Raw genomic sequence first — 20,860 nt, forward strand, 5'->3', positions numbered from 1 at the left:
GACACCCTTCAAGGAGCAGATGCTTTCTCTTTCACATAACCATACAAGTGTTTATCAGAAGTATTGTATATGTTAATTTTCCTTCTATCTATTATCCTATCTATTTTCCTTCCTTCTATTGTCTTATACTAGGAAGGAGCAAAGAAATGTAAACCTTTATGAGTTAAAATCTAGAGTTAAATATGCAAGTACACGTGTGAAGAGAGAATTCTGTTGCTATTTAACTTACGAGATCATAGTGTTATTGAAAGTGCTGCAGTGATGTCCCCCTAAATATCAGATATACTAAGAAAATATCTGAATTAAAAAGGAAAAAGAGGCTTTGGTTTATAACAGCCTGTGCAGTGTCAAGAGAACATAATGGTTATGAATCAAAGGAGAAGATGAGTCACACTGACATTATCAGGTTTAGACATCTTGTGGAGAACCTACTCTGATGTTTTCTGACCTTTTCAGTTTCATTTAATTGTACTATATATGACATGGGTGGTGTAGAAATAAATATAACTTGCATCAGTGGTTGTTATAGAGACAAGGCAGGTAAGATGAGAAAACATGTATTTTCTTTCTGCTGTTCAGACTGCTCCTTTAGAAAATGCAACAGATGTTGTACCCTCTTAAAATTGTCATGGCCCTTTTTCACTGATAATTACAACTTTTTGTTAATTGCTGTATTTGAAGTCTGTGTTTGAAACATTTGATTTAAAATACTTGATTTCTTAAGTAATAGATGAACAGGCTGCTTTGTACGTAAACATTGTTATCCTGGATTAGATAATTATTATGAAAGAATATTAATAGAATAATTCCATGTCCTATTTTTCATCAGTATTAGTTGGGAAAGGAGTTTTTGCAAAGCAATCAAGAAAAATCATTCCAAATGGGACTTTCCTGTAAATTTTTGACAAGCTGAATTTTCCATTTAAAATTGTCATGTATGATAGATGAGCTCATTTAATGGACATTTTAGTGCAGAATGGTTCAGCTATAGTAAGAAATTAGTTAATTTGTGTAATTGTATGTTGTATTTTATTTCCCTAAATGGATTAAACCATTGCACAGAGAAAAAGCTCTTATTTCTGTAGCATGTACACCTTCTAGTTTTTCCTCTGGCTCATCCTCTCTTCAGAACCTTCTAATTCTTGTCAGTATCCTGGGTTTCCACTTGAAGGTCCTGTGGTATCTTTTTCCATTTCTTGTTCTCCAGGTTTCATGTAGGTGACCATTCCATGACAAAGACAGTCATGCAATGCCAATTAGTATAGTTGTGAGTTTCATTATCTTTCAGGATCTCTTTCTGTTGCCTGAGGGTTGTACAATGTGCAAAATTCATAGAAACCTGGTCTGCCACTAATGTGCAGTGAGCAACTGCTGGATGTGCGTTTCTTCCCCTTTCTTTCCCAGCCCTATATTTTTCTAGCCACTTGTTATTAAAAAAATTGTTACAGAGCAGGATGCTTGTACTAGGTGATCTCCAGAGGTCACTTCCTACCTGAGTCATTCTCTGGTTCTGTAATAGACATGGTATTTATAGATCATTATCAACAAGAAAAAAGAAAATTGTCTGCCAGGATTGAAAATTATTTGCTACTTTATTTTTTTGAAGTTACATTTGGAACTTGTAAGCCAGAAAGAAACCTAGGTCATTCTACTTGTGTTGTATTTACCATAACAGGGAAGGAAAAATACTAACCACTTCACTACTGCTCTCACTCAGGGAGATTGTTCATTGTTACTTCAAGAAGCAATTTTGTTCAGCAGGAACTCAATATGTATTTTACGAGCTATGAAATATGTTAACAAAAAAAGGCAGAGTGTTTTCTTTATAAATTGTTTCTGTGTATTTAGAAGATTTATTTTTTTCTACTTATCACTAGAATATGTTTCAAGAAGTATTATTTGGCTTGCTGATGCATAGACAAGTTCATCTTTAGATCAAAACCAGTATTTCTTGTAAAATATTATATATGGATGTCTTTAATCATAGTTTTAGTCATTAAACCAGTCAATGTATTGTGCATTGGAGCACTGATTCAGAACTAGCACAACTGACCTAACTTATCATTTTTCCAGCTGAAAACTCATAAATGAGTCTTGAATGGAGCTATGTTGAATGTCTTAGGGGAAGATAAGATACCTAATTCTTGCTTTCTCTCTTAAATTGTGGTGTATTTTTGGTGACTAGGTAACATTTTTTAAAGGAAAAATATTTAGATTTATTTAAAACTGCTATAATCAGAAGTTCTTGCTGACATTCTTATGTAGGTTCTGAAAACTTTTAACCTCAATTTAAACATAAAACTTCAGAGCACTGTATTTGGAGCATCAGGAGGATGCTGGCACAGATGATCCTTCTTGTCTGAGTATTAAAGTATAATTTCAAGACTCTTCTGATGATTACTAGAATAATCAAGAATTCTGATCAATTAGTGGTTACTTGAGTTTTTTTAATCAGCTGTAGCAGTGTCCATTTCCAAATCTGATGCTGACATTTTGACTGGATGTACGTCAGAACTCATTACTATCTTTTGCATGTGTATAGATGCATAATCTTGTTGTGGTATATAACAGAAATTTAACTCTACACTGAACATATTTGTAACAGTCCAATTAAAAAGAATTTGAATTGCAGCTAAACCTTTGAAATGAATGCTAATACTCAGTTATTTTGGTCTAATGCTAATGAAATCACACAGTTGTTAGGGATGGAAGGGACCTCTGGAGATCATCCAGTCCCACCCCTCTGCTAAGGCAGGGTTACCTAGAGCAGGTGACACAGGAACTCATCCAGGTGGGTTTTGAATTTCTCCAGAGAGGGAGACCCCACAAACTCCCTGGGCAGCCTTTTCAGTGCTCTGCCACCCTCAACATTAAGTTTTTCCTCATATTGAGGTAAAGCTTTTTCTGTTTATGTTTGTGGTCATTGCTCCTCATCCTGTCACTGGGCACCAGTAACATACTCAGTGAAATTTTAGTCTATTATTTTAGATGGCTCTAACAGTGAAGAAAAGTTTTACTATATGTTTTTATGGGATAATATTGACTAATAAAGGAATCTAATGCTTATTCTCCCCTATTTCTCTTTTTTCAGTGGAACAAGTTCCTGTAGAGCCCTACAAGATTCCACTGTCTCAAGCTGAGGTGCTGCAAACAGGCAATGATGTGACAATGGTTGCTTGGGGCACTCAGGTCAGTAACTCTCTTACAAGCTGTTTGTCACCCAGCAAAGCCTGGCCCAGAGGGTAGGGGATGTTTGCATTCAAACTCAAGGGCCAGACATTAAAATGTGTGTGTCTTCCATCACTATATGCTGGGATGAATGTTTGCCAGTGTTTAAATTTCTATGAAACCTGCTTTTTGTTGTGTAAGTTTTTACCCATTTTTGGTTGAAGATGACTCTGGAAGTATAGAACAGGTACCTGTGCATCAGGCTAATGATTTTTTTATGATTATGAAAACGATGGATTTAAGAATGGGGCAGTGAGATGTAACTCTGAGGAAGGTAGTGGGAAAGAAAAGTTCAAAATAGTACGCTGAAAGAAAAGTATAGCTTTTCACTGCATGATTTAAAGAACCTTGGGTCCCTTTGTTGAAAGTTAAAAATCCATGGGACATTTAATACAAGTAGGGATTGGTATAGGTTTGATTTTAACAGTTACATTTCAAAGCTGTTCAGGAACATCACTGGCCACCCTCCCCTGCCCCCCTGATGAAGATCTGCAAATACTGAAAAAGCTGTTAAGAAAATAGATCTTCATAGTCCAGAATTACAGAAAAGAAATTTGAGTCTAGTGTGGACTAATCAGAAGTTACTGTTTTCTTGGCCTAGTTGTATCTGAGAAGCTTTCAGAGGAGAGGATCTTACAACTTTTGTGACAAAAGAGTTTTGAACTGATCTCTGGGTTTGTGCTTTTTGTTGTTATTTGGGTCTGCGTAGGATTTATTAATGCCCTCTGACCTTCAGGCAACTGACGTTGCCTGACCATGTCCAGGTTGCTAAATTTCTGTTGCCTTCGAGATGAAGATGACTTTATCCGAATTGATTTCTGGGGATGGTCCTTGGCTCAATCTCTTTGCTATGCCTAGGAGTTGCTTGATGGAGGTCATTTGCCACAATCCAAATCTGTATTGTGAAATGTTCTAACAATAAAGAGAGCACCAGAGTTTATTGGCAACATCATATTAAGAAAGTTTTCTACCCGCATATCTCATGAGCAAATGCTTCTTGCTGAGATACTTGTGGAGGATAATCTGAATTGTAACAGTTCCTATTTTCCATATTGGAGCATTTGCTTGCAAATATTTGTTTTAGGGAAACCAATGCTTGAGATACATTTTGCTGAAAAGTGTATTATAACCTAATGTCAAGATACAGTTTTGAATGTGTAGAGTATTTCTTTCTTTTCTGTTCTTAGCATAATACACCTTATGTAAAGGATGGGTGTAGATGTGGATGATTTATATCTACTGTGATTCACTACTACTAAATAGTAGTGAATCAGTAGATATAAATCTACTAAATAGATTCCTTGACTGGTGGGTAAGGTATAATCTGAAAGACACTTCCCTAGAAAGCAAATTTTGTTCTCAGTGCTTCTTCAGTTAATTGAGTTTTTGGAGTGGTGCTAAAATACTGGGAATAATTCGGTACTGAATAAGAAGAATGCAGTAAATACTAAATGGTTATTATTGAATAGAAACATCCCTGCTCAACATGCAGGTGGTATGTTAAATTACTGCTTGTATTCCAGATGTATAATTTAGAGCAATTTGCATAATTTGGATTATTTGGTGATGATACATTGTTTTTTCAGGTACATGTGATTAAAGAGGTGGCAGCAATGGCTCAAGAAAAGCTTGGTGTGTCCTGTGAAGTTATTGATCTGAGAACCATCTTACCATGGGATACAGAGACTGTTTGCAAGGTAAGGAAATGATACATATTCATTTAAAAACAACCTAGGTTGTTTTAAAAAGACCTATGTTTTTTCTTTGTATATATTCTCTATTTTTGTTCTGTATCATAAATGCAGAGTACATGCACATTACATGGACCAGACATTTACTTTAGCATTGAAAGAGAATTATGTTTCAAGGCTCAAAATAATGTCAGAACACATGTTCTTTACTTTCAAGCAGAGGGTATGATTTGATCAGAGATTCACCTGAAAATTGCTTTTCCACAATTTCTGAGTCTTTGTCTTTCTAACATCCCTGCTGTCTTGGGAAAATCTTTATATTTTCTTTTTCTTGCTGTTTTACATTAAGATCTTCATCTAGTTATAGGTCTGCAATAATGTGCCTTAGTGTTCTTTATCTGTATTTTTAGAAATAAATGTTTTTATTTAAGGTATATGAATTCTCGAGTTGGGGAGAGAAAGCAGCATTTATTCTTCTCAGACTATCTAGATTGAAATTCCTGGGTACTGGAAATTCCTTTTCTTCTTTGTGGAAGTTTTTGATGTCACTAACAGAACACTTACTGCTTCTGCTAGAGCTGAAAGTTTCCTTAATCTGGCAAATCCACAGTCCTGCAGGACCATGGCTAACAACTCCTTGGGTCCTAATTCAGGCTGGGTTGACTCACTCATTTTATGCTCCTGAACAAATTACTCAGAAGATTGAGAGATGTCTCCACTTTCTTAACTCAGGCCTAGTAACTGTAGTGTACCACAGGGATGAGAGCAGCCATGGGCCATCAAATATTTTCTCTGCCTGCAGTTTCTAATTTAAGGCAATATGGTGTCATGTACAGCTAACTCAGATTGTACAGATGTTTAAATAGGGCAGATCAGGCACATATCTGACTCTATGTACTTGGAATATCTTAATTGTGTAGACAAGTGTTCTGTCATTCTGTGTTTGCTCAGTAAGGGCCTTGCTTCTGGTCAGGTAACATATACACACATTAAGTATGATAAAGGGAAAGATGGGCCATTGGTCTGCTACTCTATGGCAAAGCTTGTATTTTTCCTCAGTTTTATTTATCTGAGGGACTGCCAGTGGGATGGGATGGAATAGATTATGGGAGGAAAGATCCATGTTGTGCATTTGCTATTGGCAGCGTTCTGCTGTCGGTTGTGGATGTGTTACAAATTGTGTACTTAAATGTGTAGCTATGAGTTGCCTCATATCAATTTGATCTTCTTTATTGAAGTGTTTTCATTTTTTTGTTTGAAGTGTATTTCTTGTTACTTGGATGTACTTTTTAACTGTAAAAAATGAAATGAGTTGAGTTACTATCATCGATATGAAGTGAAATTTTGGCCATAATAAATCCTTCACAATCTCTTCTGGACAAGTAAAATGATTTTTTTTTTTTTGGTAATTCTTTTTTCCTTCTTTGAAGATTTGAGCTGTCATTCTTTGAAAACAGTATCTCTTTGAAAGAGCAATTAAATCTGTTTTGTTGGGTTGGACTTGCACTGAAACACCATCAGGAAAAAATGTAGCTGTGCAGAGGAAGTGCAGAGCTTTAGTTGTTCAGTATTTTGCAGATATGTTCTTTAAATTTGGATACTCCATGAAGATTTTTGGCTCATGTTCTGTCCTGAACATCTTTTAAGGTAACTGTAGCATAAATAAAAATACCATAGAATGGTTTGGGTCCAAAAGGACTTTAAAGATCATGTAGTTACAACTCCCCTGACATAGACAGAGACATCTTTTATTAGATCAGGTTTCTCAGAGTCCCATCCAGCCTGGCCTTGAACTTTCAGGGCTGGGACATCCACAACTTCTCTGGGCATCTTGTTCAGTGCCTCACTGCCCTTGCAATGAAGGTGTTTTTTTTTTTTTTCTAATATCTAATCCAACACTTCTCTCAGTTTGAAGTTCTTCCCCCTTGTTGTGTCACTACATGCTCTTGTAGAGCATCTTGTAGATGCTCTCCATCTTTATTGTAGGCTCCCTTCAGATGCAGGAAGGCTGCAATTAGGTCACCCCAAAACCTTCTCTTTTCCAGGCTGAACAATCCCAATTCTTAGTGTTTCCTTGTAGGAGAGGTTTTCCATATCTCTAAAAGATAGAATAGATGGACCTGTTGTTTTAAATCTGTTAATATGTTTACTATTAAGAATTAAGAGAATCATTTGAAAAAAAGTATAGTGCCTGTTGGCTAGGCAGTTCTGCTGCTTATTATAATAAATACCAAACAGTAAATGTTTTTAGTTAGCATTGCTGTTATGTTAGTTTGGCTGTTTGCTGGCTGATGGGAGAAATATTAAATTCTCTTCTTCTTTAGATCTTTTCTGTTTTGCTCAGCTGAAAATAATTTGTGGTTTGCATTTGTGCATTAGTTGGTTGCATTATGTAACACTGAAACTTTTTAATTTAATTTGCATCCTGGACAGTTTTTAAGGTAATTACTTGTGTAAACAGATGAATGTAACTACAGTTCTAGCTGCTTGCTCTAGTCTCATCCCAAGAGGAATTGCATGTGGCAGCTGTTGCAGTTGACAGTGGCTTACAGCATCAGTTTGGGTGATGTGACTTGTTTTTCCCATCCTGAGATGCCAGGGTCAAGGTCCAAAAGATGAATAGAAAAGTTGGCCATTCCAGAGAAAGTCCTCAGCTGTCCATTGGTCTGCTTATGTTCTCTCTGTGGGCTCTTAAATGATAATGGAATTACTTTTACTCCAGTCCAACCAATAAGCAAATTATCAGCTGTTACAGGTCTGACTTGTTGTTGCTGACTATTACTTGTGTCAGCACTCATAAACATCAAGCCAGTTTTTTGTTTTTCCTTGTCTCACTTGTGTGTTTGAAATGTGTCTGTTGGATGCAGATGGTGGTGCACATAATGTGCTGTAACCTTATTGCCCTTCTGCTGGTGCTGGAATGCATGGTCCATGGCTGATGGGAGTCTGTGTGGTGTTGGAGACCAGGACTTTGGGTTTTGCTGTAAAAATAAAATACATCCCTCAGTTTCACTGCTGGGAGTGGTGTCCTTTGTGATCAGTAAAGGCTGTCATTTTAGTCTTAGCTGGAAATACATGCAACTTTAATTTCACAGCTGTGGTGTAGCCAGGAAGAGGGATAGGCTGAAATTGTTAGTGCTTTGGAGATGAGCACTAATATGGAGATTTTCACTGCAAATCTAACTGCTTGGTCTGCTTTTATTAGCTTTTTCAATACCAAAAATTGTCCTCAAAATGCGTATTGCCTAGAACTGTGAGAAGCTGTACTTCACAACTGCCAGCAGAGGCCTCCTCTAGCCAAGTTAAGCATCTGTTTGGCTTTGCATTGCTCCTATGAGCGCGTTTGTGAATAAATATCTCTGAGAGAAACATAAATAAACATAAAGAATAAATACAGTTAGCATGAATAAAACTTGCTGCCTAATTTTACTGATATTTTCTTTGCATTTTTAAGATTTTGAGATTCTTCTCAGTTTTGAAATAGGTTAGCATTTGTTATCTGCATGAGGAGATGAGGTTGCACCTACCTGGAGCAGGCTACCATGGACTTCTAATGGCTCCCAGCAGTTATTGAAACTTTTTTTGGTACAATTCCTGGAATTATAGGTCAGCATGCAAACAGGGGCTAGATTTTTCTTTTGTTAATCTTCAGATGTCTAAGAAGGAGAAATGAAAGAGAAATGAAATTACAGGAGCTCATAGAGCTATTCTAGAGAAAGGATACTTCCACAACAGCATCAGCAGTCTTTTTTTTTTTCATGAGATAAATTGGCCTCCGGAAATGTCATGGTTTAAAAGTTTGGTCTTTAAAAAAAAAAAGAGAAACTGTAATTTTCCTAATGTTAGATGAGGCAAATTGAACTCTAATTTTGCACCTGAGAAATGACACCTGCTGCTGACATAAAGGATGTAAGTAGTTGGGCTGTTTAAAAAACATATCTGACATTTATACTAGGATAAAAGCAGAGAATCTGTGTGTTTTATATACATTTCTGTACATTAAAATGCATGCTGATCTGTAATCTTTCTAAGGTGTTTTGCAAGAAAAATGGGGTAGATTGTACACATTGTACATGCACAGGCTTCCCAGTATATTACTTCTGAATGAGACATAAAGCAAAAGCAAACATGTGCTTTTTCCGTGCAGGATTGAAAGTAAACTCAGCATCAACTCCCAATATGTAGCTATATAAACCAGCTTAAAAAGTTTTGTTGTTATGTGTCAGAAAAGTGACACAAGCTTGTTTAAAGGGTATGTGCTGCCTTAGCTGCTTCCTTAGCAAGTGTAATGGCAAAGGCTGTCCTTAGATTACTGGGCATCTTGTCTATGTATACATTTTCAAAACACAATGTCATTGTGGTTGATGAGAAATTTTTTAGATCTTTTGTTTACTTTGACAGTCTTCACTAATTTCTGACTATAGCTCTTGTTTTATTCACTAGGATTGGAGTATAAGTGGTAAGCAGTTCTAACTCAAAGAGAGATGAGCTAGCTGTCCATAGAGTTGTATTTTTTTGAGGGAGAGAATGCTTTCCCTGTGCTTATTCTGACATCATCCTACATCTGTGTGTTTTATTGATGTGGATCAGGAGTGATTTTTTTTTCCCATTATACCTTCACCTGTAAACACGAATGCATGAAATGAATGTGTTTCTCAACATATCCTGCTGATAAAGAAGCCTTAAATGCTCTGCTGACTCCTCAGCTGTTGCATGTGCATGCAGGCATCTGCATTTAGTGCAGCCACAGCAAAGATGTCAGTTCCTAATCCAGACAGATAACACTTTTCCACTACTTGATTGATTAGCTGTGTTATTATTGAAAGAATAAGCTGCCATGAAGGACACTGCTCAGAAAACTGAAACATGAGTGATATATGAAATGTCTATAAAATTGGTTATTTATAAGCCACAAAATTGCTTAAAAGCACTTTTTCTCCCTTTCAGAAATGAAATTTTCAAACAGAAGTTTTATTTCCTTCACTATACTTAACAGATTTTCTTGGACACTTTGAATAGATTAGGCTGTGTGGACTTTCCTGTGTATGAACTGCTGGATGGTGTGGTATTGATTTAAAAGTCCATGGCACACTTCCCAGTGCTTCATTGGTTACATTCAGGGTAAAATTCTGTAGGTGTAGTGTTTTTTATACTGAAAAAGATGTGTTACTGGAAGTAGGAAATCTAGCTCAGAATTAAGTACTCTTAAAGGATTGTGCAAGTTACTGTAGCTTATTCACCCTGAACGGAGGCAAGAATGTCAATTTAAATGTTGAACCAATTAGTATCAATCTGCCATTTTAACTGTGCAAGTGAAAATTTGCAAATGCACCTTTTTGAATTATTTAGAAGGTAAGTATTTGCCATGCACAATGATACCTAATTAGTCATCTTAACTGTCTCTGAATGGTTGCTACCTTAGTGCAAAGAAATGTTGAGAATAGTAATTCAGAATTTGCTTCTTTAGGATCCTATGCTACCGTCAAGTGAAGGCATGTATGTAGTTCTGGGCACTCCGTGTTACTTTACTCCTCTTCAGGAAGGATTCTGCAGACCCCCTCATGGAGGTCAGCAAAAATGCTTGTCAGGCTGCAAACCCATCTGCTACTCATTGGAAAGAGCAAATCTGAGCAGAAGAAATACAGAGTTCCAAAGAGGGAACCTGGGGGTAATACAGATTGAGCCAACCCTGTGCCTGTTTTTCATCGAGGCTCTTGATGGAGCTTTTGTTTCCATCATGTATTGAAGCATTATCCTTAATGCACAAGTGGCATTTTTGTCAGATGTCATCAGTGAGTAATTTTCAGTAGTACATCTTTCATGTCCTATGCTTAATAGGCAGCATGTCCTAGCAGACCTATAGGTCTACCAGCTTGTTCCATTCCTTTAAGTTTACTTCATCTATTTGGACTGTGAATAAAAGGAAAATCAAGATCAGCAACCCTGATGTGGGTTTTTTATGCATTAACTACACTCACCAGGCATTGAACTGTACAATTGTAGCACAGGTATCCTGGGATCAGATTTATGTTTCTTGGCTATCTGTTCTTGATCTTCTGCCATTTTACATGTTGCTCCTTGGATTTCTTATTGAATGGATCTTGCACCTATAAAATATGATTAAAGTTGTACTGCTTGCATGATGACAGTTAATTTTGTCACTGTTTCCATAAGAAACTTGTGTCTTTTGGTCTTGTAGTTTCAGGTTACTAGAGCATGCTGTGGACTGTTGCTTGGCTTCCAGAAGCAGAACACTGGAGCCATACTTGGAGGCAGGCATTTTTAAAGTTACGAGAATATATACATAACCATTTTAGAAATAAATTATTCATGTCTTTGTTTATGTTTTAAGAAAGCTTTGAAGCCTTGTTTTTTGTTCCTATGCATCTTGATTTTTAAGGGAAGTACCTCAGTGCCAAGGTGTTTGTCTATATATAATTCTGTTTTCTCCTTTCTCCCTCCCAATATAAAAATAGTTCTCAGTCTTTTTGCCTATATATTGACAAGTGATACTTGAGAAAGAGTCTGATTAGAAAAAAGCATCGGTAGAGAAAAGTCATTAGTGAGTGGTTTCTCTTAACATATAGTGCTGATGATACTGTCCATCAGTTCTTCATCAAACCTTTTCCCTTTTGCTCACATAATGTATTACAACCTTCAGATTTAAGGGCACTTATGCAAATAAATGGGTAGTGGTACATAGTCTATGGTTAGAAGCTATTTTATGGCTCCAGTATGTGCATTTATTTTTTTCCTTGCAAGTGGTGCTGATTGAATTCTAATGGAAGTTGGGATGAAGTTCCATGATGGTAATCATAGATGAATCATTCTTCCACAGACATAATTATTGCTTCTCTACAGTATTGCCTTTCTTTAAATGTCTGTAGCTATTTTTCTTGCCATTATCACGTAGTTGATCCAGCTGCTCTTTTAGACTACTTTTTTTTTTAGGATTCACATGCTGTAGATTCTTCCTATTTGTGCTTTATTAACCTTTACCCCATGAGAATGAAGTTTTAAGTATTTCTACAGTAATTTGGTACTTCTGAAGATGATGTTGAATTTGATCATGCCAAGATTTAATCTACTTTTTACTGAATTATTGTCTAACAATATGCCTTTATTAATAGCACAGTGCATTGTATTTAGCCTCTTGTAAGTATTTTTATGTTCACAGTGAAGGCAATCTGAAATGCTTATAATAAAAGCATAGACTACAGAGATTTTCAAAGGCAAATATTGTTAAATTTTTTTTGCAGGAAGGCTTTATTTTTCTTTAAGATATATATACTCAGATATTTTCCAAAGGTCTTAGAGCTGTACTTGGTATTACTTGGTTTTCATTATGCTGCTACTTTCTCTGATACTACTAATGTGGAACTGGACAAATATTTCCTAACCCTCTCATCTTTGTTTTGTGTTCAAGAGTCTGTACTTAAAGATTGCTTTCATTTTTTGTCTGCCATGCAACAGTGTTCAGCACAGTCAATTTGTGATTGGATTTCTTCTAAATAAATTCAATCTATTCCAGAGTAACTTTTTCTTTCAAGCTGTTATGGAGTACTCCTAAAATACCCCAAGTCTCTCGAAATTCTTTTGGGCTGTTTAATTCTGCCCCCTGCAATCTAATGGGCTGAACTAATGCATGAAATCCTGAATATCTGATTACTTTATTGACTCCTTATGATAGAACAGTTACTGTCTGGTTATATGTATTATAACTTCTTGTTATATAATTTTTGATAGCTCTGAGATACATTAAGACCTTTACCATACTGAAATGTTTGAAATTCTGGTTATATGTTAATGTGTCCTCTACTACTTGTAAAACTCTACTAGTTTTTATCATATGGAGGTTGAAGTAATCTGAAAACCTTGCAATTTGCTTACTTTTCCTATGTATGTAATTTGCATTGTCCTGAAATTTATGATATTTCACTTCATAATATGATAGAATAGGACAGAATTTGCTTGGGCTCGGTGGACATTTTACTTTTGCATGGAGATACAGAAAACCAAAAAACGGATGGTTTGTAATGTCACAAAAAATGTCCTAGAATGAGATGCGTGTATTTAATTATTGCATGGTTATATAGTGGTTTAACATGGAAAAAATCCATGTCTGCATTTTTTTTTCTCTCCAGAAGCAAATTAGACTAATTTCATTTTCTTAGCTTTTTGTTTGCAAAATATACTTTTGATATGTAAAGCTGTTACTGCAGAAATTGTTTCACTTGATGTGCAGTTTGGAGAATCCTAAACTTTGTATGTTTCAAAGTTCTTGAGGACTTCACCATAAAAGGAAATTATAAGACAAAATAATTAATTATATTTTTCGGTGGTGCTACATTTTAGGAGTGTACTTTAGCAGCTTTTCCCCCTTATCTGTGATTTCTGTTCAATTGTTCTATAGAACTAACCCTACAGAACTGAAAAGCTGCCTGTTGTGCAGGGTATTGTTTTTCAGACAACACATGACAATTTTAAGGGAGAGACTAACTTTAACTCTTAGTCTCTTCTGCTTGAAATTTTGCTCCCGGCTAAATTACATTTATATTGTTGGTGTTTGTATGGTGGGTACAGCAAATGATTAATAATGCTGTGACACCATGTGGCTTCATCTCTTGGAAGATGCTCATCTACTTTACCTTTAATATCAGCCCTTTAAGATCTCTGGAGATCTTTGCACCTGTTTTTTACTGGCATCTGAGCCTATTCTGTTTTCTGTGCTGAAAAGGAGAAAAGCTTTGCTGTTACTCAACTTGATTCTTCTAGGCACAAAGGGAAAAAAAGGAAAAGAAGTATCTGATTACAGAGGTTGTCTTAGTCTCTCCCAGACACAAAGAGCGGGAGGAATGACTGTTGCAACATTTGCTACTGCTCTTGTTGCTCTCTTCTTCAGGTCCCCTTTTGGTTCACAGAGATGTGTTACAATAGTTTCTAGTCTTTGTAGTTGAAGTACAAGCTAGTTAAAATGAGGAGCCAAGAGAAAGGAAGTGCTTTGAGCCGTGGCATGTATACATCATCGTTACTTTGAGAAGAATGGAAAAAACCGAGCCTTAGTGGTAGGAAATGCAGGATGGACCAGTGACATCTGAGAAAAAGCAGGAGATTCCACTGGCAGTGCTAGAATGTTATATGCTTGATTCATGTCCTGTTCTTCTACCCATGACTTAACTAAGAGCTACCCATCTGTAGTACTGCAAGTGGTGCAATTTTACTTACTGCATAATGAATCTCACTACAGTGCTAAATCTGCTGGGAAATTGGGTATTCTCTGCTTTTTTGTGAATATTAGTACAAAATAAATTTCCTTTATTGTCTTGACATTGTTCTTCCCTACTTTTCTACTTGTGTGATTATTCTGCAAATGCTTTTGCTATTAATCAACTGAGTAGCTTGTGAGCTGGTGTTATATAGTTATTTTGCCAATTTATTTAATTTAAAATAAGAGATTTTATTCATAAAGTTATAAAAAGTCTTTGGGGAGAACTAGTTCAGACTGATTTTTCATCTCATTGATGAGAGAATATGAAGAACAATAAATAAGAAAGGCAGTCAGAAATTAATAAAGTACTGGAAGGTCTTAATCTGAAGCAATCTAAAATAACTATGTTAAACATAAGAAAAATCTTCAAAAGTTTTTCAAATGTGTAGTGTGAGGGGACTTGTTCATTGAGCCTACTGAGGAAGCTGTCAGCATAATGAATGCTTACCCTGATATAAGTTTAAGATTATGCAATTAATTCATTTTTTCCATTTGATTCATATGTGAGGTGCTTATTAACTTGCCTAAGCAGTATTCTGTTTAAACTGTAGTCACATTACTTGGATCAGCAGTGAAGTGTGCTGTAAATTGGAACTGTGCTTTGGTTTGTGTCTTGTAGCTTAAGACTTAACAAAAGTTTACAGAGAATGCTAATCAATTTTTTAATGAGAAAAAGAGGAAGTGGTAATTTAATACCACTTGGTTACTGTATAATGATTGTGCTATAAATGTGCATTCTAATTTCTCTGTCCTGCTGAGAACCCCCATATTGCCAGTTTTAGTAAGTTCCTTGATGTGCATATGACAAAACTGTAAAATCACATCTGGCACTTGTGGTACCTTTTTTTACATGCTCCCTAGACTTTGAAATTTACAACAGTGCTGTGTTTGGAAGCTTACAGATTTCTTAAGGAAGAAGGACATATATGGCTGTGCTGCAAAAGGGGAATCAGTTTTGAGTTTAAACAGCAAGTGGTATCTATTTTTTATTTGCCATTAAACTGGTACGTTACTTTAGTAATAAAGGGAAAAATTGATTTATTAAAACTTTTCCAAAGTTTTAAAACATTTCTCTTAAAAATTTCAATTTTAAAATTAAATTTAGAAGATGTGTGTTTTCTAACTGCTTTTTCTTACAGGGAAGATGGTGTTGAGGCGAAAAAACAATTTAGGTTATTAAGCTCAGCAGTGGGACCTAGTTTTCATGTGTTAATATGGAACCATTTGCAATATAATGGGAAAAAATGTTGCGCTTTAACAAGCCCATGGAAACAATTAATTTCTGATTACCAGCTATGGTGTTTTGCTGACATTAGAAAACTGTCTTGATACTGTCATTTTTTTGGCTGAGAGCTCAGTGATGTTTTAAATAATAGATTGGCTAGGGGAAGATGTGATTTTTGGATCTTAAAACACTGTCAGCAGTTTGTGGTAATACAGTTTTATTTTCCAGTGAAAGAAAATAAATCTTTCAGAGTGATCTGTCTGCCTAGTCACTTGTAAATTGTCCTTTCTACTGGACAATCAAAATATATTTGAAGTAGTTAATGCATATGTTACTGGGTATGTATGTGTCTAGATTTAAAGTATCATCTTGATGATCTAGACATGTAAGTATCATCAGGATTGATGTATCTATGTTGAAGTTAAACCTGTAAAATTTTGGCTGTTATATCTAGTTGCATAGATGCAATATTGAAGTGTTTCAAAATGTAGAGATTTTCTAAGGCAATTACTTGGGGTAATTGAAAAGCTAATATATAGACCCTTTCTTGTTTCAGAAATTACTTAGTAGCACACTGGGATTTACTTAATAGAAAAGATAAATTTAGCTATATATTTTTTTCTCTGTGACATCACTACTTCTCACATATTTAGTATAATTGTAACTTGTTTTGCTCAAGTCATCAGCGTAAATTTTCTGACCTGTATCACACTAGAATAAAATACCTTTTTTTACCTTTTTTTTTGTTGGGAAAAAGTCAAAATAAAGGTTTGTAGAAGAATCACATTCCCCCTCTCTCCTGTATTAATTTAGTATTTATTTCATTATCACCTAAAGTAATATCAGAACTGACACAATTGAGCATCTGATGATTCAGCAAAGTACAGAGGAAATTGCTGATGTGATGAAGTTTTGAGTTTTCACCATCTGTGTTCTAAAGGAATAAAATATTTTTTGGCAATACAGAAATGCTGATCTTTAAACAAGTAAGAAGCTCTGAGCAATCTAAAATTCCATAATTTAGAGGCTCAATGGTTTCATAAGTAAACATCATTAGAAATGTGGAAGTATTGAGGAAGAAATTGGGATTTGCATTAGTCAAGTGTCTTACAGATCCTTTAAGATATTTGTGAAATTGCTCGATTTCTTTATGCTGTGATCTTCCCTTTTATAAATTTTGTATTAATCTTTCATTTTTCCAGTGTTGCATGAGATAATTATGATTGTCTGATGAATTATTTAGATCTTCCACTAACTTTTAAAGTTTTAGGTCTTTTTTCTCATTTTCTTAAAGTTTCCCTTAGTACCCTCTTTCAATTTTCTAAATATAGCATTCTAACTGTTAAACTTTTGCTTAACCAATTCCTCTTGAAGAAAACCAAGTGACAACAAAGACTAACCAACAGTCTTTCTCTGAAATGGTTGCATTCCACTGAAGAAAATTTTACCTGAGAACTCCAGAAACTGTGATAAACTGGCTTCTGAAAAGCTTTTTGCAAATAGACCTCTAAAGAATATCAGAGCACACAGAATTTGTTCTGGGGCAGTAAGTTGCTGAGCTTCTGTGAGAAGTGGTGTGTAGCAAATGCTTTTCTGTAAGCAAATGTTGCTCAGAGTAAAAAAAACTGGAGAAAAATAGTAAACAACCATGTGTTGTTTGCTACCTACAGTGCTGGGTAATTGGTCTTCCCTCTGGCCCTTCCCCTAGCAAACCAAGGTTTTTAGAGATCCTTAACAAAACTACAGCTCTGCTAATTACTGCTTTCCAAAAATGAATTGACATTCTGGTTGAATATAGTTTTGCTCTGTTGACAAGCTTGGTTATGCTTCTTTCATTGTCCTGCTCTGAGATGTACAAAGCTCCCTGGTATTTCCATAGATCTGTGTTTAATGCCTTCTCTCTCTGGCCCTGCATATGTAGAGGATGTAAATGAGGGGATCTCTACAGGCATTTCAGTGATTACAGTGATGCAGCATTAATTCCAGACTGGGAATGAGTGTTATTCAATAATATTGCATTTGGAAATTAAAGCTTCAAGACAGGAAGGTCTCATTTGTGCCTTGTATGGTCCTTACAGCAACTTCATGATTTTTCTGTCTGTATTCCTTCTGGCATCAAACATAAAAACTGCCTTAGCAATTTGGGTGAAAAATATTCATGTGACACATAGTTTAAGACTGTGACATTTCAAACTGCTTAGAGGAAAGACTGTCTCAGATATGCAAGGAATATGAAATAATCAGACAGGAGGGAACAAAGGCTATTATTCAGCAATAGTCAGAACTCTGCAGTGAATGAATTACAGGCTTTGATTATTTTTTCTGCTGTGTACAAAGATGACTGCTGCCTTTTAGTTGATAAGCATTTAAAGGGTTCAACGTCTTTTAAGCTGCTGATGTAAGTGAAAAATGCAAGTGCCTGTGTATCATGTTGAACAGAAGAAGCCAAATAGCTAATTCTTTTAGGAGTATATACCAAATAGATAAGGAATATTTGCAAACTCTTATGTCTGATGATTTTCTCATGCTGCTGTCTCATTGTAATGCTATGGTGATCAGTGATCAATGAAAAAAATTTTATATCAGGCTGTTTTCCCCAGATTACTTTCACAGTTTTTTCTGCTCACCAGGAGAAGCTATTTAAAAATAAAATGTATTTCTTGATCTATATGTAGAATTTCTTTTGTCTACATTTTAAAATGACTATAATTAGTGATTCTTGGACTAGCATGTTACAAGTTTTGATGTAACGATTAAATGAAGCTCAGTTATGTGTCAAGAAATACCTGTCTCAAATATGAGGCTTGATTTTGGTGTTTGTCACTAAAGAGATTTCCACTGAGGTCAGTGGCAAATGCTTACATTTTGTGACAGTTTTTGTGTGTGCTAATGTTTCACTGTCCTGTGCTAACCCATCAAATGTCATTGGCTTATTGTTGCTCTCAGTAGCTGAAAGACCATTAAACTTTATGGAAATGAATAATTGGAGGATGACTTTGGTTGAATACAAGTAGCCCTAAACAGCATATAATTCACCACAGTAATGTTTTTGAGCATTAGAAGTTCTTATTTTAGTGTAATCTAATATTTTTATTAATTTTAGCTTGGATATGCAAGACATATGGAACATGCTGGAAGATTATAATAGTGGCATTTGCCAGAAAATAGAATCAGAGTTTCTAAAATTCAAGTCTATCTATTAAAGAAAAGATTGCTGAATATTAACCTTTTTTTATATGATTCAGACATTTTGTTACATACAATTGGTCCAGAAAACAGGAATAATAAAACCTGCAAATTTATATAGACTTGAGTCACCATGTGATCTTTTTCAGTTGATGTTGAGAAGTATTATTTACCTTTATCCCAAGCACTGTAGCTGTAGTCTTCTGGGAAAAAGAAGTTATATCCAAATTAGTGGCTTGAGTGATGGACATCAAAAAGGTCAAATTGATTGTTATAAAAGCAACAGAGTTATTGCTTAAATAGAAAACAGCTATTGTTTAATGGTATTTTCATGGAAATTTAAATGAAGAAATTATGGGCAAATTACTGAGTTTCTAAATCATCAACTCTGTGTTGATGATTTAGAAATTCTAATGGCATAGTAGGACTGTTCCATGAAATGGAAGCCTGAAAAAAACCCCTAGAGAGCTCTCAGATATGTGTTCCATGGGTTTTGCATTTGGCCTTACCATATTTTCCCTTCTCATGTAATGCTGTGAAGACACAGAAATTAATTTATTTCTTTAGTTTGGATAACAACATTATGATAAATAATGAAACATAATTACTACATGAGGAGTGAAACTTTTTCTATGAATTTATGTCCGATATTTCCTGCCTTCCATCATTCCATGTTCTCCATTTACCTACATTAAGATGCTCAGCTCCTTTCTAAAATGGATGGCTAGACAAAAAGTGACAGGGACAATTTATTGGTGCTTACCAATAAAGAGCTGTGGGAGAGAGAGTGTTAAGTGCAGCTTGGCTTTCATGAGGTTATGAACTTAGTAGGAGTACTATTCTTCCTCAGACAGACTGATTTTTACAAAGCTTTCAGGAACTTAATATTTTTAAGACTTGCATTTGGCTGCAAAATGTCTATGAGGACACTGACAAATGGACAGAAAAATGAGCTCAGGTTGCGGGACCCTCATTTTCTTGGCTGACAGACTGAAAATTAATGCATGTCTTGAAAATGACTGTTCCTTCTTCTGTAAGTTGAAGTTGGTCAGATAGGGAGAGAGTGTAACTGATAGAAAAAAAATGGAGATTGTAGAAGAAATGACATGAGGATTGCTGAGATAGTTTGAATGAAGAGAGCACAAAAGATAGAAGAGAGAATAGGACAAAATATGATGCTGAAAGAATGAAAGGAGAAGGTGAATTGGTTGTTGCTTTAGAAAAATAAATGGGAAGTAAAACAGAAAAAATATATTAAGAACATAAACAAGGGATACAGTAATTTTTAAAGCATAGGTTTGCAAGCTAATTAGCATAAAATTCTGTAACAATCTGTTATTCAAATAATTATATCTATCACTTCACCTGCTAATGCTTCTTTTTGCAAGGGGCAGAGGTGGCTCAGCTCTCTTTTTCATACCTCTACTTGATCATCCTGGTCTGCTTCATATTTTTATGTAATTATTTAGTGATTATTTTGCTCAGATGTTTCCCTTATATTGTCTTGTGCTTTCCTGTATAATCCATGTTAGTTATTCAGATACTGAGTCCAATAAAGCCTGAGTGGGTTCAACATCTGCAGTGAAATGAATTCAGGTGTCTGTGATGAACTTCATGAATTTGTGCTATCAGAGATGAAATAAGAATGAAGCAGATGCTGGATGCAGAGATTCTGAAGCTCCTGCTTCTTTGGGAGGTTTGGTGAAACAAAGTCTTGCTGCTGTCCTGGTCATGCTGTAATTCCCAGTATGAGCCAGAGTAAAAAACGAGGGGTATACCACACTTGGTATTGCCAGTGCTTTTCTCAGTTCCTATCTCCATACCTTTCAGAATCCAGATATTTTCTTTCCAGAACTTGGCATCTCTCTTGCTATGGCCTTTTCTTTTTTCTTGCTGTTCTTCATTGACATTCCTGTGCTTTTCATTTTCTTCCGTCTGTATTGCCTTCAGGTTCTTATATTCTTACAGTCTTCCTCTTCACCTACAAATTTAAGAAACATCACTTTTATTTTAATCTTTCTCTTTGGACCAAAGCAGGTTTTTGCTGGGACACTCTAACTATTTGTCTTACAGGGTTATTTGAATTGTGTTAAAAGCTACTAACCAGTTCAGTGGGGGGAAATGAAAGTATTGTCTTCAGCAATGAAATTTCAGTCTGTTTTAGTTATTTTATTGGTGACCTGATTCTATTTTTCTCTTTTCTTTTAAGAACAGTTCTTGGCTTCTTTCAAGTTCTCCAAACCTATAGTTAGCTTCAGTAAA

General features: G+C 35.5%; 1 protein-coding gene across 2 annotated transcripts in view; it reads left to right on the top strand.

Moving 5' to 3' along the window:
* BCKDHB (branched chain keto acid dehydrogenase E1 subunit beta) overlaps positions 1-20,860 on the top strand; it is a 109,107-nt gene that overhangs the window by 29,586 nt on the left and 58,661 nt on the right. For both annotated transcript variants that reach the window (XM_064707447.1, XM_064707448.1), the window contains exons 7-8: positions 3,092-3,189; positions 4,815-4,925. In XM_064707447.1, coding sequence (XP_064563517.1) covers positions 3,092-3,189; positions 4,815-4,925 — 209 coding nt within the window. The remainder of the gene's footprint in view (positions 1-3,091; positions 3,190-4,814; positions 4,926-20,860) is intronic.

Source organism: Zonotrichia leucophrys, chromosome 3 (assembly GCF_028769735.1).
Source record: "Zonotrichia leucophrys gambelii isolate GWCS_2022_RI chromosome 3, RI_Zleu_2.0, whole genome shotgun sequence".
Classification (NCBI taxonomy): domain Eukaryota; kingdom Metazoa; phylum Chordata; class Aves; order Passeriformes; family Passerellidae; genus Zonotrichia; species Zonotrichia leucophrys.